The sequence below is a fragment of the Bemisia tabaci genome, chromosome 1 (genome assembly GCF_918797505.1).
Source record: "Bemisia tabaci chromosome 1, PGI_BMITA_v3".
Lineage (NCBI taxonomy): Eukaryota > Metazoa > Arthropoda > Insecta > Hemiptera > Aleyrodidae > Bemisia > Bemisia tabaci.
The window spans coordinates 64,292,827-64,314,380 of NC_092793.1; the positions used below are offsets into that span (position 1 = coordinate 64,292,827).

General features: G+C 39.9%; 1 protein-coding gene across 11 annotated transcripts in view; it reads left to right on the top strand.

The window, feature by feature from the left end:
• Nucleotides 1-21,554, top strand: part of Fancm (FA complementation group M) — a 160,568-nt gene that overhangs the window by 80,869 nt on the left and 58,145 nt on the right. For 10 of the 11 annotated variants that reach the window (XR_011900662.1, XM_072305293.1, XM_072305328.1 and 7 more), the window contains 5 exons: nt 453-530; nt 7,024-7,180; nt 14,503-14,606; nt 15,130-15,246; nt 16,855-16,986. Coding sequence is in view for 10 of the 11 variants with exons in the window: in XM_072305293.1 (XP_072161394.1) it covers nt 453-530; nt 7,024-7,180; nt 14,503-14,606; nt 15,130-15,246; nt 16,855-16,986 (588 nt within the window). In the remaining variant the exon portion in view is untranslated. Of the gene's footprint in view, nt 1-452; nt 531-5,954; nt 6,059-7,023; nt 7,181-14,502; nt 14,607-15,129; nt 15,247-16,854; nt 16,987-21,554 lie in introns of those variants that run through there. The other variant, XM_072305339.1, reaches the window with a different exon arrangement.

Genomic DNA, 21,554 nt, shown 5'->3' on the forward strand with positions numbered 1-21,554 from the left:
TCATCTTTTTCATCTCCTTGTACTGTACTTCAAAGTGTTCTTACCTTTTTCTCTTCTAATCTATCCAAGTGTTTTCTCCAAATATTTTACTAAGCTTATTCATCTTTTTCATCTCCTTGCACTGTACTTCAAAGTTTTTTTACCTTTTTTTCTTCTAATCTATCCAAGTGTTTTCTCTAAAATTCTACTAAGCTTATTCCATCAACTAGATAGCCTTTCCTCTTTTTTTTTTTTTTTTTTTTTTACTACTTCAAATACCACACAAGTGGTAATCCTAGCGCTTCCAGTAAGAGCCCCTCCCCCCTCCGTCCCTACCATGTACCAGCCCAAGGCAACCGTTGTTTGAGACCATCAACCTCGAGTCGCCTAGCCGCTCTTGCATGTCATTCTATCATTTCATACTAACTTCTATATTCTATTTACTGAAGTTTTTTGGATTACAATTTTTCTAGTTGTACGAAGATTATTCGCGTCCCTTGAAAGATCACAATGTTGTCAGAGGAAACATTAGCACCCTGTCTGCATATCAGGTAAGTTTAGAAATCCAAGCACATATTTTAATCAGAGATGTAGAAGTTCCACTAATAATTAAATTGCAGCTAATATAAATCCATCTAATATAAAGTGAAAACCCCATTGAACAAAATATTACATCAAGTATGATAATGACCTACGTGTATTTCTCCTTTCAACCAATGATTTATAGTCCCCAAAATTGATTTACTCAATAAAATCCTTGTCATCACATAACTTTGGTTGCTCTGAAAGTGAGTTTGTGTGAGTTGGCATGCAGATTTATCTGCTCCTGAAGAAATCCTTAGCTCTTCCTGTCACCGTCTGTAATATTTTGTACGGTCAATATTGTGATGTCATTGGGTGCCATGTTTTATCAATCTCTTTCCACCTCTAGCATCATCACCATATATAATTCCGTAAGCCTTTTCTTTGCGTCAAAATTCAGCGCGAACCGCCGGGCCAATCCGTGCGCGGGTGGTACCGGCTCGACCGTCCCGGTCCCCCGACGGCGGGAAAAATATAGGGATCGGCCGGCATGCCCGGCCCCCCTCGCCCCCTCGGGAAAAACGGTTGTCCCGTTGGTCCCGTCGGGAGATGCGCGGTTTTTCCTTTTTCCCGTCCTATTTTTCTTCGGTCAGCTGATAATCCGGCTGCCTGAAGCGTTTGTCGTCATGGAGGTTGCCGTGGATGATGGATTTACGGCGGAGGCGTGCTTCAAAATTTTACGTAAATTAACTAAATTCACACAACGGGAATCTCGGAGATCAACTTTTGAACGAGATGTAAACAAATCGATGACCAAACAGCGAAGCCATGGATCTCCTTTCGCGACGTTGCAGAAGCAGACTCCCTGCCATACTCAACTTAGTTTATTTAAATCTATCTTAATTTTTCTTCTCCTTTGGCATAATATTCTATGCATATTTCAAAAAGTTACCTACTTTCTCATTGGACAAATTGAAAAAAATGGGTAAACAAAAAGCAGGAAAATTTCCTCAATCCTTCGATCCCAGGATTGCTGGCTCACGGTGTAAACACCAATAGGTAACGAGGATATCGACCACTCGACGTCGAACTCGAGGGATCGAAATCCTAACCCTAGATTAACTCCTAACCGTGATAATAACGTTTTTCATGAATAGTTTCCACCATTCCGCTCATGGAAGAATGAATAATTTACTTTGGTTAAATTACTCGCCAAACGTCACTATGATAGTCTCAGTAATATGGAAATATGGCAACATCAATCTTGACGCTGAACTCAAGCTGTACACACTTTGAACAACACAGTTTGGGAAAGGAAAAATGCTCGCTGAGTAGTTTGCTAAAGCCGTTGTAGTGCATAATTTGATTCGCGTATGGTTTTGCTTTTCTTGTGAGCTGGCAATTCAAATTTCCCGTAACCAATGGACAGTAAAAACGTTAATATCTTAGCTGGAAGTTAATTTCAGGAGTTTCCGTTGCGCAAACCATATTCTACGTAAAATTTTGGTGAAGAATCATGTATCAGAGCGCTTAAATTCGTAGCTTATTTAATGGTCCATTCAACACTTAAAAGCGAACATTCAGCTTTTTCCCAACTTTTCTCAGAAAAAATGTTATCGCGAGAAACGAGGCAACGTCGGAATGCTCATACGGCGTCGAAACACGACACGGGCCTCTCAAGCCACATTGTTCGATGCCGCGATTATTGTGACGCGAGTTCGAAGCGCCAAACACGGTGCGGTAGGTGACAAACTCATATCAGCGCCTGCAAGACTGCTGGAATACTGCACGCATTGCGCTAAACAGTGCGGTCGGCGTCAAACACATATTAGCGCCTACAAGACCACATGGATACTTCTCGCATCACACCAAACGCACTGCGAGAGTTATTTGCGATAACTATTCGACTACCGGTATCGGCACATTGCCGCTAGCTTGATTGAGGGAGCATCACACTATGAAGATCTCTTGACACTCAACCGCGCTCCCTTCCCTGGCTTGCGCAACGCTAAAATCGCCATAAAACAAGGACCACGCGTCGTTCTTTTGACGGCCCCTGCCGGTTTTTACCACAATTGAAGGGTGAATATGTATCTTAATTGCAACGATTCAAAAACTCGGACGATGTTCAAACGATGCAGGGATTCTGAAACTTAATTCGCGTAAAATTAATTTTGGTTTAATAAAAAGAAAACAGAACAAACGAAAATATCGCGTCAAAATTTCCGACGCTTATATTTGAGATCATTTAGGAAACTGCAAGGAAACTCTTCAGAAAAACTATGTGTAGCTTTTTAAAAACGGCGAAAAGAAAAAAAACATAAAAATTTGTGCATAACGTTGCAATCAGCGATAAATACGCTTTCATTCGCGTCCACCCGTCGGCTTTTTAATCCATTCATCTCTGAAATACCTTGAACATGGATTTTCTGCTATTTTTTACGTATAGTTTCTTTTTTAGTGGTTGGCGGCCGCGTAGCGGCCACAGGCCCCTAGTTATACATAATTTTATATATTCAAGTAAGGACTGACTGATGTTTTCTAGGAAAAATTTTCTGTAAAATTAAGAGTTATGTGTCAGAAGACCAAAGTAAACGTAAGGAAAAAATTATGTTTTCCCTTTAAGTAGAATGTATTTTAAGCGGTCTACACATGTATTCCAGAGCTCTAAAGTCGACTGAGGTTAAACTTTCTGTATTAGGTGAAAAAAATTGCGCCAAGAACGAATCAATAACTTTGAGAAGCACGGCAGTTTTTGCCCAATTTTGGCAGCAAAGACTGAGAATCTCAGCTTCAGCTGTTGTGCTCCTCGAAAAGGAGATACTGCCACAACAATTTTTACCTAGTAAGATTAATTATTTTGAGACAAAACAGGAAGACAAATTTCAGGATTACAGCAGTTTGACCTCAGCTAGATGGGAGTAAATTCAGGGTTCTAGAATTCTTGTGTGTACTCCTCAAAATACGTATTATTTAAAGGGAAATAATGATTTTTTCCTTAGGTTTACATTGGCCTACTGACAGGTACAGTAAAACTCGCATGTATCGGATCACCTCCGGACCGGTCGAAATTTCCGGTGTAAGCGGGTTCCGGTATTAGCGAGTTTCGATGTTTTTCGCCCGTTTCGAAAATAATGGGTTTTTACCCAGCCGACCGTTAATTTTGTATCAGGCACAAATGACTATTCCCCACCCCCTCCGGGAACCGAGTATATCTTTCCACACTTTACGCTACTCTCTGACGCACTGCTCTGCGGACGAGAAAAAGAGGTGTGGAATGACGGGAGGGTATTCAAAACTTCGGTGCGGCAACGCCGTGCGAAGCAGGTATCCGGCGCAGACTTTGATGCCGCATCGAACAGTGCGCCGGGAGATCGCATCTGCCCGCGAGCCAGCATAGCTAGCGATGCCTACACCTAAGCATAGCTAGATGATGCTGCTTCACTTACGATGCCGTCACCCGACATCGCCCGATTTTCCTGCCTTTGCGGTGCTCGCCCCTCGGCTCTTTAGGCGAGCGGCATAATTCAGAGAGGCCGGACGCCGGCGTCCGGCACGGCGAGGTGTGGGCCGCCGCGTCGATGGGAAATGTAGACAAAGGAGTGTTCCGCGAATTCATCGCCAGGTCCAAGGGTCGCATACCCCGGCAGTCTTCTGGGAGAGCCCCGTAAGTAATGAGGCTCCGTCGCAAGATCGAAGAGCGATGCCTAATCAGACTAAGAGCCGAGGTTCCAGCATCACAAGATGAATTGCTTCTTGGTCACATGCGTTTTCGTAGCATCAAACTTCAGCATCAGGACGTGATGCTGGCCCGGGCGGCACGTCAGCATCAGGCATCGATACTCGAGGGCGGCGCCGCGCCGGCGGGTGGCGCGCATCAGACGTTGAGCCGTATGCCCGTAGGGCCGCTGCCTGAGCATACAGCATCGATGCTGCTGCTGCGAGCCGATGTTGCACGGCATAACCTCGTGAGGTGCTTCAAATCCTTGTGTGTGCTCTTGCTCCTCGCTGTCGCAGATCGGAGATGAGGGGGGGGGGGGGGATCGGGCAACGGGCTACGTGCGCAGAAAGCGAAGCGTCTGCATTTCACGAGTGACGTAAAAGTTTTGAAACTCAGTGCAGAATTTTGGGGGAAAATCCCGTTTACATAGGTTTTGGACCGAAAATTTGTCACGATATAAGCGGATTCCGTTATGAGCAGTTCCAATGTACCCGGGTCTGTTTTACATTGTTCTTATGGGAGAAAAATCGGGACCGCGGGCAACTTCAGATATAAGCGAGTTTCCGATATAAACAAAGGACGATATAAGCGAGTTTTACTGTAACATGAAACCGTTGCTGAAGGACAACAGTCGTTGCTGCTATCTGAAATGTTATTTTCCTCTGCAAAACCAAATTATTTTACAAAAATATTGTCATGAATCATATCTCCGTGCCCCTAACATATAACCAGCCCCTAATGCCAATGTGTGTTTGCTGCCAACGTGCGGAGGTCCCTGTATGTGTTGGAGAGTCTGAGCCTATACAGAGTGTCCCAGGATTAAATACAAATATTGAAGGAGTCGATTCTTTGAGTCAAAAAAAGACGTTTTTGTGGTATCAATTTTTTTCCAAAAACGCTTTCCCTGGACGCCACGACTCCCCTAAATTGAAGGAAAAAAATCGCCTTTTTAACATCGCAGCAATGTTTAACAACTATTATCAATGAAAATTTGTAACAGGAAGTAATTTTTAGCGTTTTTTTCATTTTTGACCTCCAAAAAAGGTAAAACTCATTTTAAGGGGGATTAAGGGGGAGTACCAAAACTAAAAATGGCCAAAATTAATGTTTCTAGCTACAAAAATTTATTTTTGCCGGCACCACAAGATTCAACGTTGAAAAATATTGAGAAAATGTCTCCTGCGCTTTTACGGTATAACTCATTGTTTTCAAGATAATAGTGAGGGAATAATGAGAGCTGATAATAGGGGGTTAATGGGGCCCCCACGGAGAGCAATTTTTGAAAAAAAGTTATACCACCAAAACGTCTTCTTTTGGCCCAAAGAATCGACTCCTTCAATATTCGTACTTAATCCTTGGACACCCTTTATACCCACTCACTTGCAAAAGGGCGAAAAAGTTCTAGAAGAAAAACTGAATTCAGCTGTTGAACACTAGGTTGTTAAATACGAAACAAAAATCTGCTTTTTCCATGAGATAAATATAAGTTTTTTTTTGTTTTGTTTTTTTTTTAATTAAAGGGGCATTTTTTGTCTCAGAAAAGTTCCTTTTTTTTCCTGTGAATCTTCAGGTTGCTGGTACATATTAAACAGATCGTGAACAGCGATCAATTCGGGTCCAGCACCTTCAATTGGATCAGATAATGGAAAATGGAAAAATTTACACTTTTTCTCTAAGACATGAAATGATCTGAGTAAATTGCATGATTGACTGTTTGTAAGCTTCTTTACAGGTTTTCTTTGTGTATTGAACTACTAGGAAGGGTATAGCAAATTTTCTAACATGAAGGAGGGATATACTACTGGGTCTATGGAAACTGGATTTACAGTTAAACAGGTACAATGTGATTGATGTAAATGAGCCAAGGAATTTTTCTGCTTTCCCATAATTTACTTGGTAATTTTATCATTAATATCAAATGAAATAATGTTGGAAGTACTCTTCAGAATTTTTTGTTTCTTTTCACTCTCCTCCGACAGTGCTCTGCCTTCCCTGAGCGCCATGCCCCCAATGCAAAGACATTGAATTATGTAGACCATGCATCCTGTATCACAGAAGGCATCACAACTTTTAAAAAATCGCATGGCGCACCGAACGATGAGTGTAGAGCACCAACCACGCATGTTCCAACTGCGCACATCTGCTCTTGCTCAGTAGTGGCCCCAGTGAATTTTGGTCGGATTGTTAGGCTTTTTTCTCGTTTGGTAATTAGTTCAGAAAAGTGAAACTTTGTAAATCGGTTGGAGAATTACATGCCCAACAACTTTTGTCATTAAGAATTTTGTCTGAAATCATGTTACTCTCAAAACGAGTTATTCGCGAAAAACCAAGCGCGAATAAAGTCTCCATTGCTTCTCTGCCATATATTTGAGAGCTTGGAGCATACGCTCTCTCCCTCTCCCCGCCTGCCCATCATGGAGGTCCGAGAAACTTTTCAAACTTCTGTACAAAACGAAGTCGAATGCACGGTCTATGTGAATCAATGTCTTCGCCCAAATGCGGCTTAAAATCGGGAGGGCTGGGCCAGTGAGTTTGTGGTGCTTAGAAAAGTTGACGCACCCTGTCATTTATTTCAACCTCGTTGTCGTAAAGCAGCGGTATCACTCTCAACTTACAGTTACAGGCGCGACGGCAAATTTCATGCATCACCATGCAACTCCCAAAAGTTAATTTAGCCCCTAAAAAATTGTCGTTGGCTCCCAAAAAAATTGACTTTCCGGCCAGTGTGACTTCTTAAATAGGAAAGAGGCATAAAACTTTCCTCCAATTATTAGTACTCAATTAAAAATTTTAATTTTCAGGTCATGACATTGATGGAAACTTTCAAAAGGAAGAAAGATATTGATCAAAATGTGAAAAACAGGTGCAATATGAGTCTCCTAGTTTGCCAAACCCTAGCTCATGCTCACAATCTGTTGTACACTTATGGCTTTAAGGCCCTCTACTCACATTTCTATGGTTAGTTGTCTTCAAAAATATTCAGCAGGAAAGGTCTGCGCTCCCACCTAACAAGGAAAGTGGTCTTGGTTGAATCCGTCTGTTTTTTTTTTATTTGTTGCAGGTCCAGACCCAAGAATTGACAGTATCATTCACGTATGTTTCTCCTAATCTCGCTGTTTTTCCTCCTTTCTGGAGGTCAAAGTTGCTCATTTAGTTATCTTTTATTATGACATTGTCAGTTAATCTTATACTTTTAGTTTTGCCAGGCAATTTTTTTCCCCTGAATAGACATTAGAACATCCCAAAACTAAACCAGATCCCAAAACTAAACCATGCTGTCTCCAGGAAAAGAGAGGAACCGAATTTGTATGGTAACATGGGCTAAATTTTTTTGTGGATTAAGGTAGATAACATCTAAAAAATTCAACTAAATAGTATCTCAGAATGCCAAGGGGAGCAAAGAAAAAATCAGTGGTGGTAGCACCAAACTGAGATGGCAAAATGAGCCACAGGGCATTGCTTTAAAGCAATGTTTTTATCACCCACTCTAGAATTTTTTAGGGAATAAGGTCAAATGCCTCCTGCAAATTCCAAAGTGTGTCGAGGTGCTCCTTACCGTTTTTTATACAGAGTAGGCAAAAATGATTTACTGTCTTAAACAGACCACCTTGAATAACAACTATTAGGTAATCCCTAAGCTTACTCCTTATTGCTCCAGATATAATTTAGATTTGATACTCCTTTTCTGCTCATTTTATCCAAATATTCATCCACTTGCACCCTAAAATTTAGTCGCGACAAGGTGGTTGGGATGGTTTTGACATGAGGCAGGTTCTGCTAGGCAATTGGAAGAAATCAATCGAATCAAGCGAAGATAATTTTCTTCCAAGCGTCAGGATGAAGGATGATCGGTTTAACAATAAAATTATTAACTGCCTATAAATGTTAATAATGGGCTGTGAAATAAGACACTGTTCGTTTTAAAAAAATTTAAATTTTCTGAAAATCGCCCATGATTTGTTTTTAATAAAAGTGTCAAGGAAGGTCTCTCGATTGAAGAATTGAAAACCGCAATATCGTGAGTGAGGCCAATTTTTTCATTTTCGATTTTTTCTATTTCAAGGGTAAAATGGCGGCAGAAGCCAATGTGTGACCTGTGACCACCAAAACCTACCGCCCTCTGGTCAAATTATGTCAAAATTTTATGTATGTTAGTCTTCAAAATATGTAAATGAGTGTCCTCAAAAGTTTCAAACCCTCCCTTGAAGAATTGCACCACCTTATGCGGTGTCGTCAAGTTACGTACGTGATAATAGTGCGGCTGACAAGGCAGTGAAGATTTTGAGTTGCAGTTATCACCAAATATTATGAAAATACTCATCATTGTATACTGTGTGAATTATTTTAAATCTAATTTGATAAAGGCATCAGCGGTTGCCGCATTTTTGTTTTTTGAAATTGCTAAATTAGGCCAGAAACTGCCAATTTTTTCATTTGATTAAAACCAGCCTATGTTTATTTTTCAGTGACATTATCAATTGATAGACTCGTTTTTGTTTACATCCAATGAGGCATTATGTCAAAGTCACTTAACTTCAATCAAGGAATAAAACTGGTCTATGAAAATAAATCTACACAAATGGACCAGCGGATTTGGTTTGAATAAAATTTCCGAGGTTATTTTTCTTGACTGAAAGAGTGAAATTTGGGAACCCTCCCCCCATCCTTAATATCCAAAGAAAAATAAGGAACAATAGTTTTTAATTCACCAGTAAGTAGTAAACACGAACCGTTTAGAGATTTTACTTAGGGTCGCCAAGAATTGAAGCCCTGATCTCTGAAAGTCCAACTAAAGAGAAAAAACCTCAAGGTTCACAAATGATGAAAGTGTATTTTATCCAATTGTTCCAGATTTTCAAAAATTGAAAGTAACAGCAAAAATATCGTTGTGTCGGAAATGAACTTTGGAGGTTCATGACTGAGATAGGTTTGCTTGTTTATTCCTGTGTTATAACCGTGGGAGCGATTTCTTGAGGCTCTCAGAATTTGCTTCGGAATCAAAAAGTAAAGTTAGAACAATTTTTCATTTAAAGAGCGACGCCAAAAACGACCGTTTTTTGGCACAATTTGGGCCAGAAGGGATTTTTCTGAAACCGGACCCAAACGATACCTTATGATACCCTAAAACTCTGGTAAAAATTTTAGCTTGAGTATACGCACGGTTTTTGAGAAATGAGGGGGCAAAGTTGCCAAATCGCCATCATTCTGGACAGCATTTCTACAGCAAAAAGACGGGAAAAATGAACGAAAAAGTTACACCTTTGATGGGTTTCGGTCGTAAATGTTCTTATTGGGCTCTCAAGCATTCAACTGTGTTCAATTTCAACAATTTTGGTCGCAAAGTGGTCCAAAATGGGGAGAAATCGTCGACAAATCAGGATTTTTTGTAAAATGTTTAAAAATGGAGGTAAAATTGACGGTCTGCTGCAGTTTTCATGGCAACAATGTTCTTATCGGTCCTCAATGCATGAAACTATGCTCAGCTTCACAAATTTACATCGCACAGTAGTCAAAAATGGGGGAATTAGTGGACAAACTTTTAAAACTGAAGTGAAACGGTTGGCTCCCAGTAGAGTTTAGATCCCCGAAAAATTCTTTAATTTTTTTTTTGGACTGTTTAAATCCTTTTTTAATTTTTTCTCTCCATTTTACCTTCTTTTTTTTAAATATCTGAAAGTTTGCATTTTTTATTGAGATAATGCTACAAAGTCTATTCTATAACAACGTTCTATAAACAATACGGTCTGACATACAGTAATAATTAAAAAAATTAAATACATGAATTTTTCCGGGATCTAAACTCTACAGCGGACCAACAGTTTCACTTCATTTTTAAAAGTTTGACAGAGGATCTTAATTTGTCCACTAATTCCCCCATTTTTGACCACTGTGCGATGTAAAGAGCGACGCCAAGAATGGCACAATTTGGGCCAGAAGGGATTTTTCTGAAACCGGGCCCAAACGATATCTTATGATACCCTAAAACTCTGGTAAAAATTTTAGCTTGAGTATACGCACCGTTTTTGAGAAATGGGGAGGCAAAGTTGCCAAATCGCCATCATTCTGGACAGCAATTTTACAGCAAAAAGACGGGAAAAATGGACGAAAAAGTTACACTATTGATGGGTTTGGGCTGTAAATGTTCTTATTGAGCCCCCGTGCATGTAACTGTGTCAAGTTTCAAAAATTTTGGACGTGCAGTGGTCCAAAATGGGGAGAAATCGTGGACAGATAAGGATTCTTTGTCAAACTTTTTAAAAATGGAAGTAAAATTGTTGGTCTCCTGCAGAGATCATGGGGAACAATGTTCTTATCGGTCTTCAATGCATTCAATTGAGTTCAGTTTATCAAATTTTCATCGCACAATGGTCCAAAATGGGAAATCAGTGGACAAATTAAGATCTTCTGCCTAACTTTTTAAAAATGATGTACGACTATTGGTCCCCTGCAGAGATCATGGGGAGTAATGTTCTTATCAATGCATTCAATTGGGTTCAGTTTATTAAATTTTCATCGCACAATGGTCCAAAATGGGAAATTAGTGGACAAATTAAGATCTTCTGTTGAAATTTTTGAAAAATAACATGAAACCATGAGGTTTTTCACTAGATTCGAAAGGTGTAAATTCAAAATAAGTTAGTAGCCAATGAAAGCTATTCATGTTCACTGTTTTGAACGGAACAAATGAGATCTGGAAACGGTAATTCAGGAAGAACTTAGCTTTTGGATTCATAAAATCCGGCTAACTGGGTGGTTTTTGTCCTAGTTAGTTGTCAGAGAATAATTGTAGTTAGAATAATACTTTACAATAAATCCTTTCTAAGGATTTAGGAAAGGTTAGGTTAGGTTAGGTTAGATTTCAACAGAAGATCTTAATTTGTCCACTAATTTCCCATTTTGGACCATTGTGCGATGAAAATTTAATAAACTGAACTCAATTGAATGCATTGAAGACCGATAAGAACATTGTTCCCCATGATCTCTGCAGGAGACCAACAATTTTACTTCCATTTTTAAAAAGTTTGACAAAGAATCCTTATCTGTCCACGATTTCTCCCCATTTTGGACCACTGTACGTCCAAAATTTTTGAAACTTAACACAGTTACATGCACGGGGGCTCAATAAGAACATTTACAGCCCAGACCCATCAATAGTGTAACTTTTTCGTCCATTTTTCCCGTCTTTTTGCTGTAAAAATGCTGTCCAGAATGATGGCGATTTGGCAACTTTGCCCCCCCATTTCTCAAAAACGGTGCGTATACTCAAGCTAAAATTTTTACCAGAGTTTTAGGGTATCATAAGGTATCGTTTGGGCCCGGTTTCAGAAAAATCCCTTCTGGCCCAAATTGTGCCAAAAAACGGTCGTTTTTGGCGTCGCTCTTTGTAAAGCTGAGCATAGTTTCATGCATTGAGGACCGATAAGAACATTGTTGCCATGAAAACTGCAGCAGACCGTCAATTTTACCTCCATTTTTAAACATTTGACAAAAAATCCTGATTTGTCGACGATTTCTCCCCATTTTGGACCACTTTGCGACCAAAATTGTTAAAATTGAACACAGTTGAATGCTTGAGAGCCCAATAAGAACATTTACGACCGAAACCCATCAAAGGTGTAACTTTTTCCTTCATTTTTCCCGTCTTTTTGCTGTAGAAATACTGTCCAGAATGATGGCGATTTGGCAACTTTGCCCCCTCATTTCTCAAAAACCGTGCGTATACTCAAGCTAAAATTTTTACCAGAGTTTTAGGGTATCATAAGGTATCGTTTGGGTCCAGTTTTAGAAAAATCCCTTCTGGCCCAAATTGTGCCATTCTTGGCGTCGCTCTTTTGCGAGGAGAAGAAAAGAGAACTCCTATCTTACTCAGCCAGTAGAAAAGAGTGCACTCATATCAAATCTAGACTGCCCAAGCTTCATCTCCAGCGCGGAGGGCATTTTTGTTGCTGCTTAACAGTTTTTGGCCAACCTGCATACAGGATGAAACGCACTTTTTTCATTGATAAATCTTGAATCTCTTTTATGAGACATCGAAGCTCCATATTTTGATAATGTTGCTGAAAAATAAGCAGAGGCTGGTTTTAATCAAATAAAAAAATTGACATTTTGTGGCCAAATTCAGCAATTTCAAAAAACGAAAATATGGCAACCGCACATGCTTTTATCTAATTAGATTTAAAACTGAGGAAGGGGGCCTCGCCCCCGCCAAAAATTTCTCAGGATTCCTCTTTGGTTGCAAAATTGACTTCGATTTTCCAGAAAAAGACAGTTTCCCATGTAATCGACCCTGAGGACTCTAAATATCATGTTCCCTGAGCTCCTCAGGGTCGATTCCATGGGAGACCGTCATTTTCTGGAGAATCGACGTCAATTTTGCGACCATTGAGGAATCTTGAGAAATTTTAGGCGGGGGCGAAGCCCCCCTCTTCAGGGAGTTACTTTCTGCCGTTCAGGGGGTCTATTAGAACTCTTAGGAGTCACTTAAGATGTAAATGTGTTCTGCTCCTCAATTTGGATGCAATCAATTTGCGATTCGGAAAGGAGCCCCGATTTTTAAAATTGGCCCCCCCCCCGTTTACCCCCCAAGGGGAGCTAGAGGAGCTTCGGGACCATGAAATTTGGATTTCTCGAGGTCGATAATCTGGGAAACAGTCTTTTTCTGGAGAATTTACGTCAATTTTGAGACCGAAGAGAAATTATGGAGGGGGGTACTGTCCCCCTCTTTAGGGGATCATTTTTGGGCCTTGGATGGTCCGATTTTGGATTTTTAGGGGTCAATTCCATGTGAAATTTTCCGTGCTTTTCAATTCTGATGCGATCAATCCGCAATTCAGTCGGGAACCGTGACTTTTAGCATCGTGACCCCCCCTTTACCTCCCAAGGGGGGGTCGGGGGTTTCGGGACCACAAAATTCGGATTCCTTGGGGTCAATTCCCTATTCAACCCCGCGGTCTCCGACTTCGTACGACCTAAACCAACCGAGAAAAAGGCCTGGTACGGGTGGTCTGAAACACCCTGTATGTGCGCAAGTAGCTTCCTGTTTGAGCCACGTTTAGCAAATGGTCTAATGAGTCTCGAGGCCCATCACAGTTTGCACTTACGGCTGCCCTGGCTGGCCCTGGCTTGATAGCCAAAAACAAGCCAGCAGCAGGTACCAAAGCAGTAGCAGCAGCAGGTGAGCGGTGGTACCAAATTTTGAAAAGCATAACAGGGGTGTGGAGATCTGTTAAAGCAACGTTTTGAACAAAAGGGAGGAGTGAAATTCTCATTACAAGAGTGCCGAACTGCTCAGCCATCCTCGAATCAGTTCATTTGCCTCTGCTTCTATATGCATATTTTAAATTAGCGTGGAGAATTCTTAGGTTTTTTTTAAAAAAAACCCAGTAACGTAGACTCTTGGTATTCATTGCACATAAACTAGAAAGCCCCAGAATGAGAAAAAACTTTAAATCATAATTATTGACGGATCAGTAAACTTTTTACACGCTTTGGGAAATCTCAGAAGTTTGCGGTAGTCACTTTCCGGTAAGGAACTAAGGGACTCGGTTATTGTATTGAGTGGGGGGTCGAAACGATGGCAAAGGCGGTACCTATACTACGTATACGCGCCAAAAAAGCCCCACTTACGATTTTGCAGTTTTCAATTCTTCAATCCAGAAACCTTCCTTGACACTTTTACCAAAAGAAATCGCGGAAGATCTTCAGGAAAGCAAAGTTTTTTTAAAACGAACCGTGAAGGATGATAAGGTATTTAAAAACGGTTATAAATCAGAATTAACTCGATTTTTTCTTTGATTTCAACTGCCTTTTTTGTCCAAGCAGAGGAAGAGAAACCGTACAGTATTTAGTGAACTACAAAAATATTATGACCTATCAGGAATGTATGGTAGGTTTTATGCACTGAAATTGGGCATAATGCATCAATAGGAATAACTTCAGGCTATGTCAAAACGAGAAGTAATTTTTGTTAAACAGAAGGCTAGGGTGGAGGTTGTCCGCCACGCTTTGGGTCTCTCCTGCTTTTTATGGATTTATTTCCTAGAGGGATTTTCTTCCCGTCTTATTTTCTATGTCAATAAGTCAGTGTGGTAATACACTCAAATAAACAGATTTTATCAAGTACCTTGTCTTTTTAAGTGTGATTTTATTGCATAGACATGTAAACGTGTATAACGGAAACATCCAAAATTTTGTGGGAGATCGCTAACGTTAATCCTGTTGAATGTGCCTGTATTCTTTTTAGAATTTATTCAATTTTAGGTAATCTTTTCTGATTTCAGGTGAGAGTGATAGCTGTGCAATGCCAATCCTTTTAAAAAATGAGAAGTTAAAAAGTCTGTTGAGAGCAATCGATGACTACTTCAAAGATAAAGCCCATGAAGAAGTAAGTTCTTACATTTTTCTTTATGTACACAGAAAAAAAAAAAATTGCTGTAGTAACATCCCGGATTAAGTGATGTTAAAAATACGCGCGGCAACTCTTGAATGTTGTCATGGACACTCTGGCTGTTAAAGTAACATCCTAGCTACGTTGAATTAACAACCTTAGCGTTCATGTCAACATTCAAGAGTTGTTGCGCAGATTTTTAACATTTAGGATGTTACTTTAGCAAATTTTTTTTTTCCGTGTATCTATTCTAGATCTGTGTACTTGAGCCAGATAAAGTGCAAGAGTAAGTGCCTGAGTGAGGAATGAGTATTTTTGGTTTGTTTTGAAGAAAATAGGTTTTCCTAATGTGCTCCTAAAGAACATTTTTTCCATTTCTATCACAACTCGGAAGTTACATTCCAAAAGAATAAGTGGAAAAGTGTCTATATTTTTAGAAAAATTAGATTTTCCCTTTAGTTGAATCCCTTTTCTTTTGTGTTTTAATCTATTTTGCGCTATTTTTTCCTCAACCCTCTAGACTTATGTACCTAGTCATCCAAAGTTCGCTAAACTAAGAGAAGTCATCGCTGCTCATTTCAAGACAATGGAACAAAACGTGGAGCTTAGAAACAGTAAAGTGATCATATATTGTCAAGTAAGTATTTTTTGAAGCCTTAACTTTACCAAAAACAATCAGATTGGTATAAGTCTAGTATTTTGTAGCTGTTCCGGGCTTGCTTCACTGAGCTTTCACAGCTAGCCACTAGGCTCCTTCCCAAACGCAATACGCTCTGCGAGCCACCTTACTTTGGCTAAAAACTGTGAAGGGATTGAGATTTAGAATTAATTGGATTTTTTTAGCTAACTGTAACTACAGGATCTAATGATTCTGTCTTCGTCTCACCAGCCTAGAAAGCACAATATCAGGGTGTCCACAGTTTGTCAGTTGCCATGGCAACAGTGTAGCTCACTGTGCTGGTCGATTTAAGGATGGATTAATGAAGCCTGTTGGAAAGAAACTTTTTTCTGCCTCAAGTGCAACTTTTTCGAGACCTTAATTTTTTTTATCACTCAAATTGATCTTACAAGGGGAGGCTACCGATTGTCCACCTCAGATCGGGTTCAAATTTGGCAGAGAGGTAGAACAGGTTAATATAAGAACCCGTATTTTTTTTTTGGTGCCAATGCCCAGCCGTTTTTGAGTAATGAATTTTTGAAGTTGCCGTTTTTTCGTGTCAGCGACGCGCTCAAGTTGAGCCTACTGTGTGCGCACCTTTTAATGCGATCCGAATGTTGCAGAATTCATGAGAGACAGTTGGCCAAGCGGTAGCGCGCTCGCCTCTGGTGCTGCAGGCTCGGAGTTCGATACTTGTTCCGAGGGATCAATTTTTAAAATTGATTATTTTGTTTTTTAATCGCCTCATCACAAGAAATTGTAAGTCACCTTGTAGACGTTGTGATGCTAATTATGTTTTTTTCCTTTTTTGTCAAACACTCATAAATAAAAAAATAAAAAATTAAATATACATAAAAAATAATTAGAATCATAACGTCTACAAGGTGACTTACTATTTCTTGTGATGAGGCGATTAAAAAACAAAATAATCAATTTTAAAAATTGATCCCTCGGAACAAGTATCGAACTCCGAGCCTGCAGCACCAGAGGCGAGCGCGCTACCGCTTGGCCAACTGTCTCTCATGAATTCTGCGACATTCGGATCGCATTAAAAGGTGCGCGCACAGTAGGCTCAACTTGAGCGCGTCGCTGACACGAAAAAACGGCAACTTCAAAAATTCATAACTCAAAAACGGCTGGGCATTGGCACCTAAAAAAAAATATGGGTTCTTATATTAACCTGTTCTACCTCTCTGCCAAATTTGAACCCGATCTGAGGTGGACAATCGGTAGCCTCCCCTTGTTAGCTTCACTTGCCTCAAGTTGGAAGGAAATTGCTTCAAGGGATTTTTTGTGAATGAACCACTGAGACAGTTACCTCAAGAATACTATTTTCATTCGTTTCATTATTCAAATGCTATTGCACTCACTGGTAAAGTTTATTTTATTTCATCGATCACAACTATTTGGTTACAGGAGCTATCAATGTGGTGTTATCAGTGGCATCATAATGCAAAACAAAGGGTCATTCCACGCCAATTCAACAGGCGAGAGCTTCTAACAACTTAAATTTTTATGATTTTATTTTACTTAATCAACAAGTCTCTCTTTTAGTTCAGTATCACTTATTATCGTTATTAATTTCAGTATCGAGTTGGAGTGACAGAAGCGCAAACTGCTTTGAAAGAATTGGAGCCGCTTGTCAGGCCAGTTATGTTTATTGGACAATCGAGTGGGAAAAAAAAATCTACTGGTCTTGGACAAAAAGCACAATTAGAAGTAAGATTCAAACTGGGCTCTTTTGGTAAATTTCTAATCCTGAAAAACTTGTATCTAAACTACATCGCCGAATTTCCTATAACTTTTTCTTTACATTTTTTTTATAGAAGGGAATCAATCAATATGATTGTAGGTCATTTCCCTAATTTTTTTCCTTTATAATGAAGACTATATTTGAGCAGTATTTTCAGTCTAAAAAAAACCAAGCTGGCAGGGCACAGTCGTTTCAGGATCAGCAGGGTGTCTACAAGTCCGCAATTTCCAGAGAGTCCGGAAATAGTACCGATTTTTTAAGGGGGGTCCGGAAATACTAAAAAAGTTCAGAAATTCCGAAGAAGGTCCAGAATTTTTTCATTTTTCGGTCATTTTGTCCCAATTTGAGCGAGAAATTCAAATTTGTCAATTTTCGTCAAATGGAGGTACTGAAAAAGTACTGAATTTTTCTACTGAGGAGGTACTGAATTTTTTGGGAATGTACTGAAAAAGTTCTGTAAAAGTACTGATTTTTGGCCCTCGTGTTTTAGTATGCCCCCTGATCAGAATAGTTGGCTGTTTTCTTCTTAGCTGGAATTTCTTCACCATGATTTTCTGTCATCCCAATTTTGCATATTTTGTCTCAAAGATCTTAATCCAACCGAACTTTACCGTAAAACGAAATTTACTGTGTTGATATATTTGGAATTTATCAGCCCCATAATCTGTGTAAAGAAGTTCCCATTTCATTTTGTTTTATGATCGACCTGTCAAAAGCACAGAGCACACCTTATAAAATTCTCAACCTGTAAGTAGTCGGTGCATTTAGATTAGACTGAGTATAAATGCGGGCATTCGTACTGAGATTTTCAATGTTGGATGTCAGCAAAGACTTGGCAGGCCTGGGCCAGACTCACTGCACTCACTGAATTGTTCCTACTATTGCACCACGTTGATGCTTGCGGACGCGCCCCTTTTCAACAACCCCTCTGACTTGGTTGGAAAATATTGCCAACCCATTTTTTTATGGTTTTTAAAATTGTCATTCATTTAAATTTAGCGTGCATGAGCCTTCCTGATGAACAGTATATATTCAGTAAGATCTTGATTCATCGAATTGCATGGGATTGACAGTTCAATCCATTAAATCATGGAATTTGTTAATTGGATTTAGCGGATTTTGGCGAAAACCTACAAATCAAGTTTTTCCCGGACGAAATTTTTCAAAACATGCTCCGGAAAAGTTCCGCTAATTTATTCCTGCAAAATTCCAGTAACTTGCTCTGGTATAGTCCCACGAACCACTGCTCGTGAATCCTCTAAACTCAGTGATCCCAAGTGTGCAGATATATCCGTGCCGCGCGCGCGGACCTTCCTTATGTCTGCGCGGACAGCGTACGGACAAAAACCTATTGGGAAAACGCTTCTCAATCTTAACTTACGCGTCACATCACAGAATAACGAAACAGCCAGTAGTAGCACGGACATAGAATAAAGAGACTAACATCAACAGAAGCGAAAGCCACCGCCATTTTCATGTCAACGAAGCATAACGAAAGGAAGCTGTTTCAATAAGAAAGAAAACTCTTTCAATTCCTAAAAACGCATGTATCTGTTATTATTCAAACTCTCCAAAACGTCGACCTACCGCAAACGTAAATTTGTTTCCTCCCTGCAGATTAACAAGACGAGTGTTATTCTCATGTGCATGTCATGTCTTGTCCTTGGATATCGTTTTCAAAAGATGCGTGCGCATTTTAACAAAAAGTATGCAGGAAGTTTTTTTGGACTAAGAGTGCAAAGAGAGATAGAGAGAGAGTGGGTTTCACCAAGGAAAGGAAAACTTACATTTGCGCGGTTAAAGGATATGTAGGGAGCAGTGTAATAAATACCATGTAAGAACTGGGCAGGCAACTCCTTGTTCTTTCCCAAAAATCCAGCCTATTTTATCTTCTGTTGGTGAAACCTATGCATTCTGTCCTTTCTCACTTTCAACCTAAGCCTTATTTTTCTTTACAGGGTATTAAAACAGGCGGAGGAGATCCTTTCCTTTGTCCTTTTATCGGTTGTCCTTTTTAACTAAGGATTCAAATGAGTTGTCAGACACGACAGAGAGTAGAACAATTAAACATTTACACTACAATTGCAATCCAGAACGATTCACATATTTTTTAAGGGAATACTTTATTTATCGTTAAACTGGAGAAGTACTGTGCATTCGCTTAAAATTGAATATTTTTTTCCACTCTTACATTTGTAGGTAACCCCGAAATTGGTTTCAATAAGTACCGACTCTGAGAAGAAAAATGTTAACATTGGTTCTTACGGAGCTTTCGCCTCTGCACGGAGAGCGGCAGAGTACGGATCTCGCACACGGAGCGCCCGGGAACACTGCTCCCACTACTAGATTCATTGCATTCCCGTTCCTTGTCGCGTTGGAGCGGCTAAACTCGAACCCCGTCTGCTAGGTTCGGCAACCATGGGAAGCACTGCTCGGAAAGAAATACTTTTTGTAGCGTGTGGAGAAACATTTTTCTTGCGCGGGGAGAAATATTTTTGTTCGACCGGGGGAAAATATTTTTTTTCTCTCGCCGGAGAAAAATATTTCTCTCCTAGTAGAAAAAAGTTATTCTCCGCGTAAAAGAAGTTTCTCCCCTCATAAAAATTTTCTTTCCTCTCCTAAAAAAAATTTCTCCCCCCGTGAAAAAAGTTTTTCCCCTTGTGAAAAAGTTTTTCTTTCCAAAAAAAATTATTTATTTCCAAGGTTACGGAAATGATGCCATAGTCCACACTTTCTTCGAAAACATGGGGCTCGAATTTTCAAAATCTCAAATTTCGATTTTACCGTGTTTTTTTTTTTCTAAGATAATTTATGAGCAATTGGAAAGACAGAACTGATACATACCATAGATGTTTTTATATGTAATTTGAGTCAGAGAATCGATTTTTAGGGTCGAAAAAGCTTTATATTGAATTAAAATATCGGTTTTAGCGATTTTTTCATGTATATCCCAAGAAATTTCAATTTATCGATACTGGCTTTCAATATATCGAAATTTTGACATTAAAAATAGATTCCTCGTGAAATAACACATTGGGTGATGGATGTGCACCTACAGGAAGTACGTAGAAATGTCGACAAATAAGGTACGATTCATACAAGTTTTCTAACTAAATTCGCTAATGGGACATTCCACGTGAAATCGTCCAGGAACTGTTGCTTGACCGACCCCGATATTTTTTGTAATTTGGTTTTGTTGTTAATTCATCCAATAGAAGCTCAAAAATCATTCTTTCACATTTTTTTGACCACCCTGGCATCCGTGGCGATCTTGTAGAGTTGAGGTTATGAACTGAATTTAAAAAAAATCGCCTTCACGAAAACGGGCTCTAGTTCTGTTTGACTTACAGAATTGAAATGAAACTGACGTAATACTTCTTTTCATGATCTATCTTTTTGCTAGGCGCTAAAATTGTTGTATCTTCAAGGGAAACGTTATTTTAGGACTGAATCGAGATGCATGTGGACTGCGAAACAGCGAAAACCCCTATTTTGAGGATTTCTTTGTTAAGGAGGAGAAGAGTTGTCAGACAGACTGACAGATGCGATTGGTTGTTTTGTTGAAATGTCACTTGATCTCCTGCTCAGGTGTAATAAAGCGCTGAAGAAGGACAATACTAAGAACGCAATTTTTCGATGGGACACGCTCTAAAGATCTGAAAATTGGATCTTTATCTTGGAAAGCTTTTCTCAATGCTCCCTTGTAACCATGTGGAGCTCCTGTCTTCTTTTCTCACAGGGAGACAATTTCGAGTTCGTTACGAAAACTCAACCTCTGGTTTCAGACCCATTAGAGCAGGAGTTCCTCAGGGTTCCTGCTTGTCCCCCCTTCTTTACTCTCTCTTTACAGCGGATATCCCACAGTCCGGGAGGAGGGGTAAGTTGGGAGTTTACGCCGATGATACTCTCGTGTTGGCTTCGTCTAAGAGCTATAGAGAGGCACGTCATACAACTCAACAACACTTGAATAAAATCAACAAGTGGACTTTGAGAGATAAAACAAAGTTAAATGCCACAAAATCGGTAGAAATAATTTTTACAAATCGCCCTTATAAACACATTCCACTTTCCCTAGGGAACGATATAATTCCACATGACACAACTGCCAAATATCTCGGACTTCACCTGGATTCCAGGCTCAGGTGGGGCACCCATATTAAAAAGAAAGTAGCCCAGCTACGTTTAAAGTTCTCTAATATGCAGTGGCTCGTCGGACGAAAGTCACGGTTACCTTTAAATATCAAGTTACTCCTCTACAAGTCAATGTTGAGGCCTGTTTGGAGCTATGGCTGCCAATTGTGGGGTTGTGCAGCCAAAACAAATTTAGATAAGATAGAAGTAATACAAATGAAAATTCTGAGAAGCATAGCTAAAGCTCGTTGGTACGAGAGGAATGTCGATATCCGGGCAGACCTCGACATTGATTCTGTGGAGGACTACATCACCAAGATGTACACCGCATATGAGAGCAGGTTGCATCGGCACCCCAACCCTGAAGCGCTCGCGCTCTTGGAATGGGACCGATGCCTCCGCC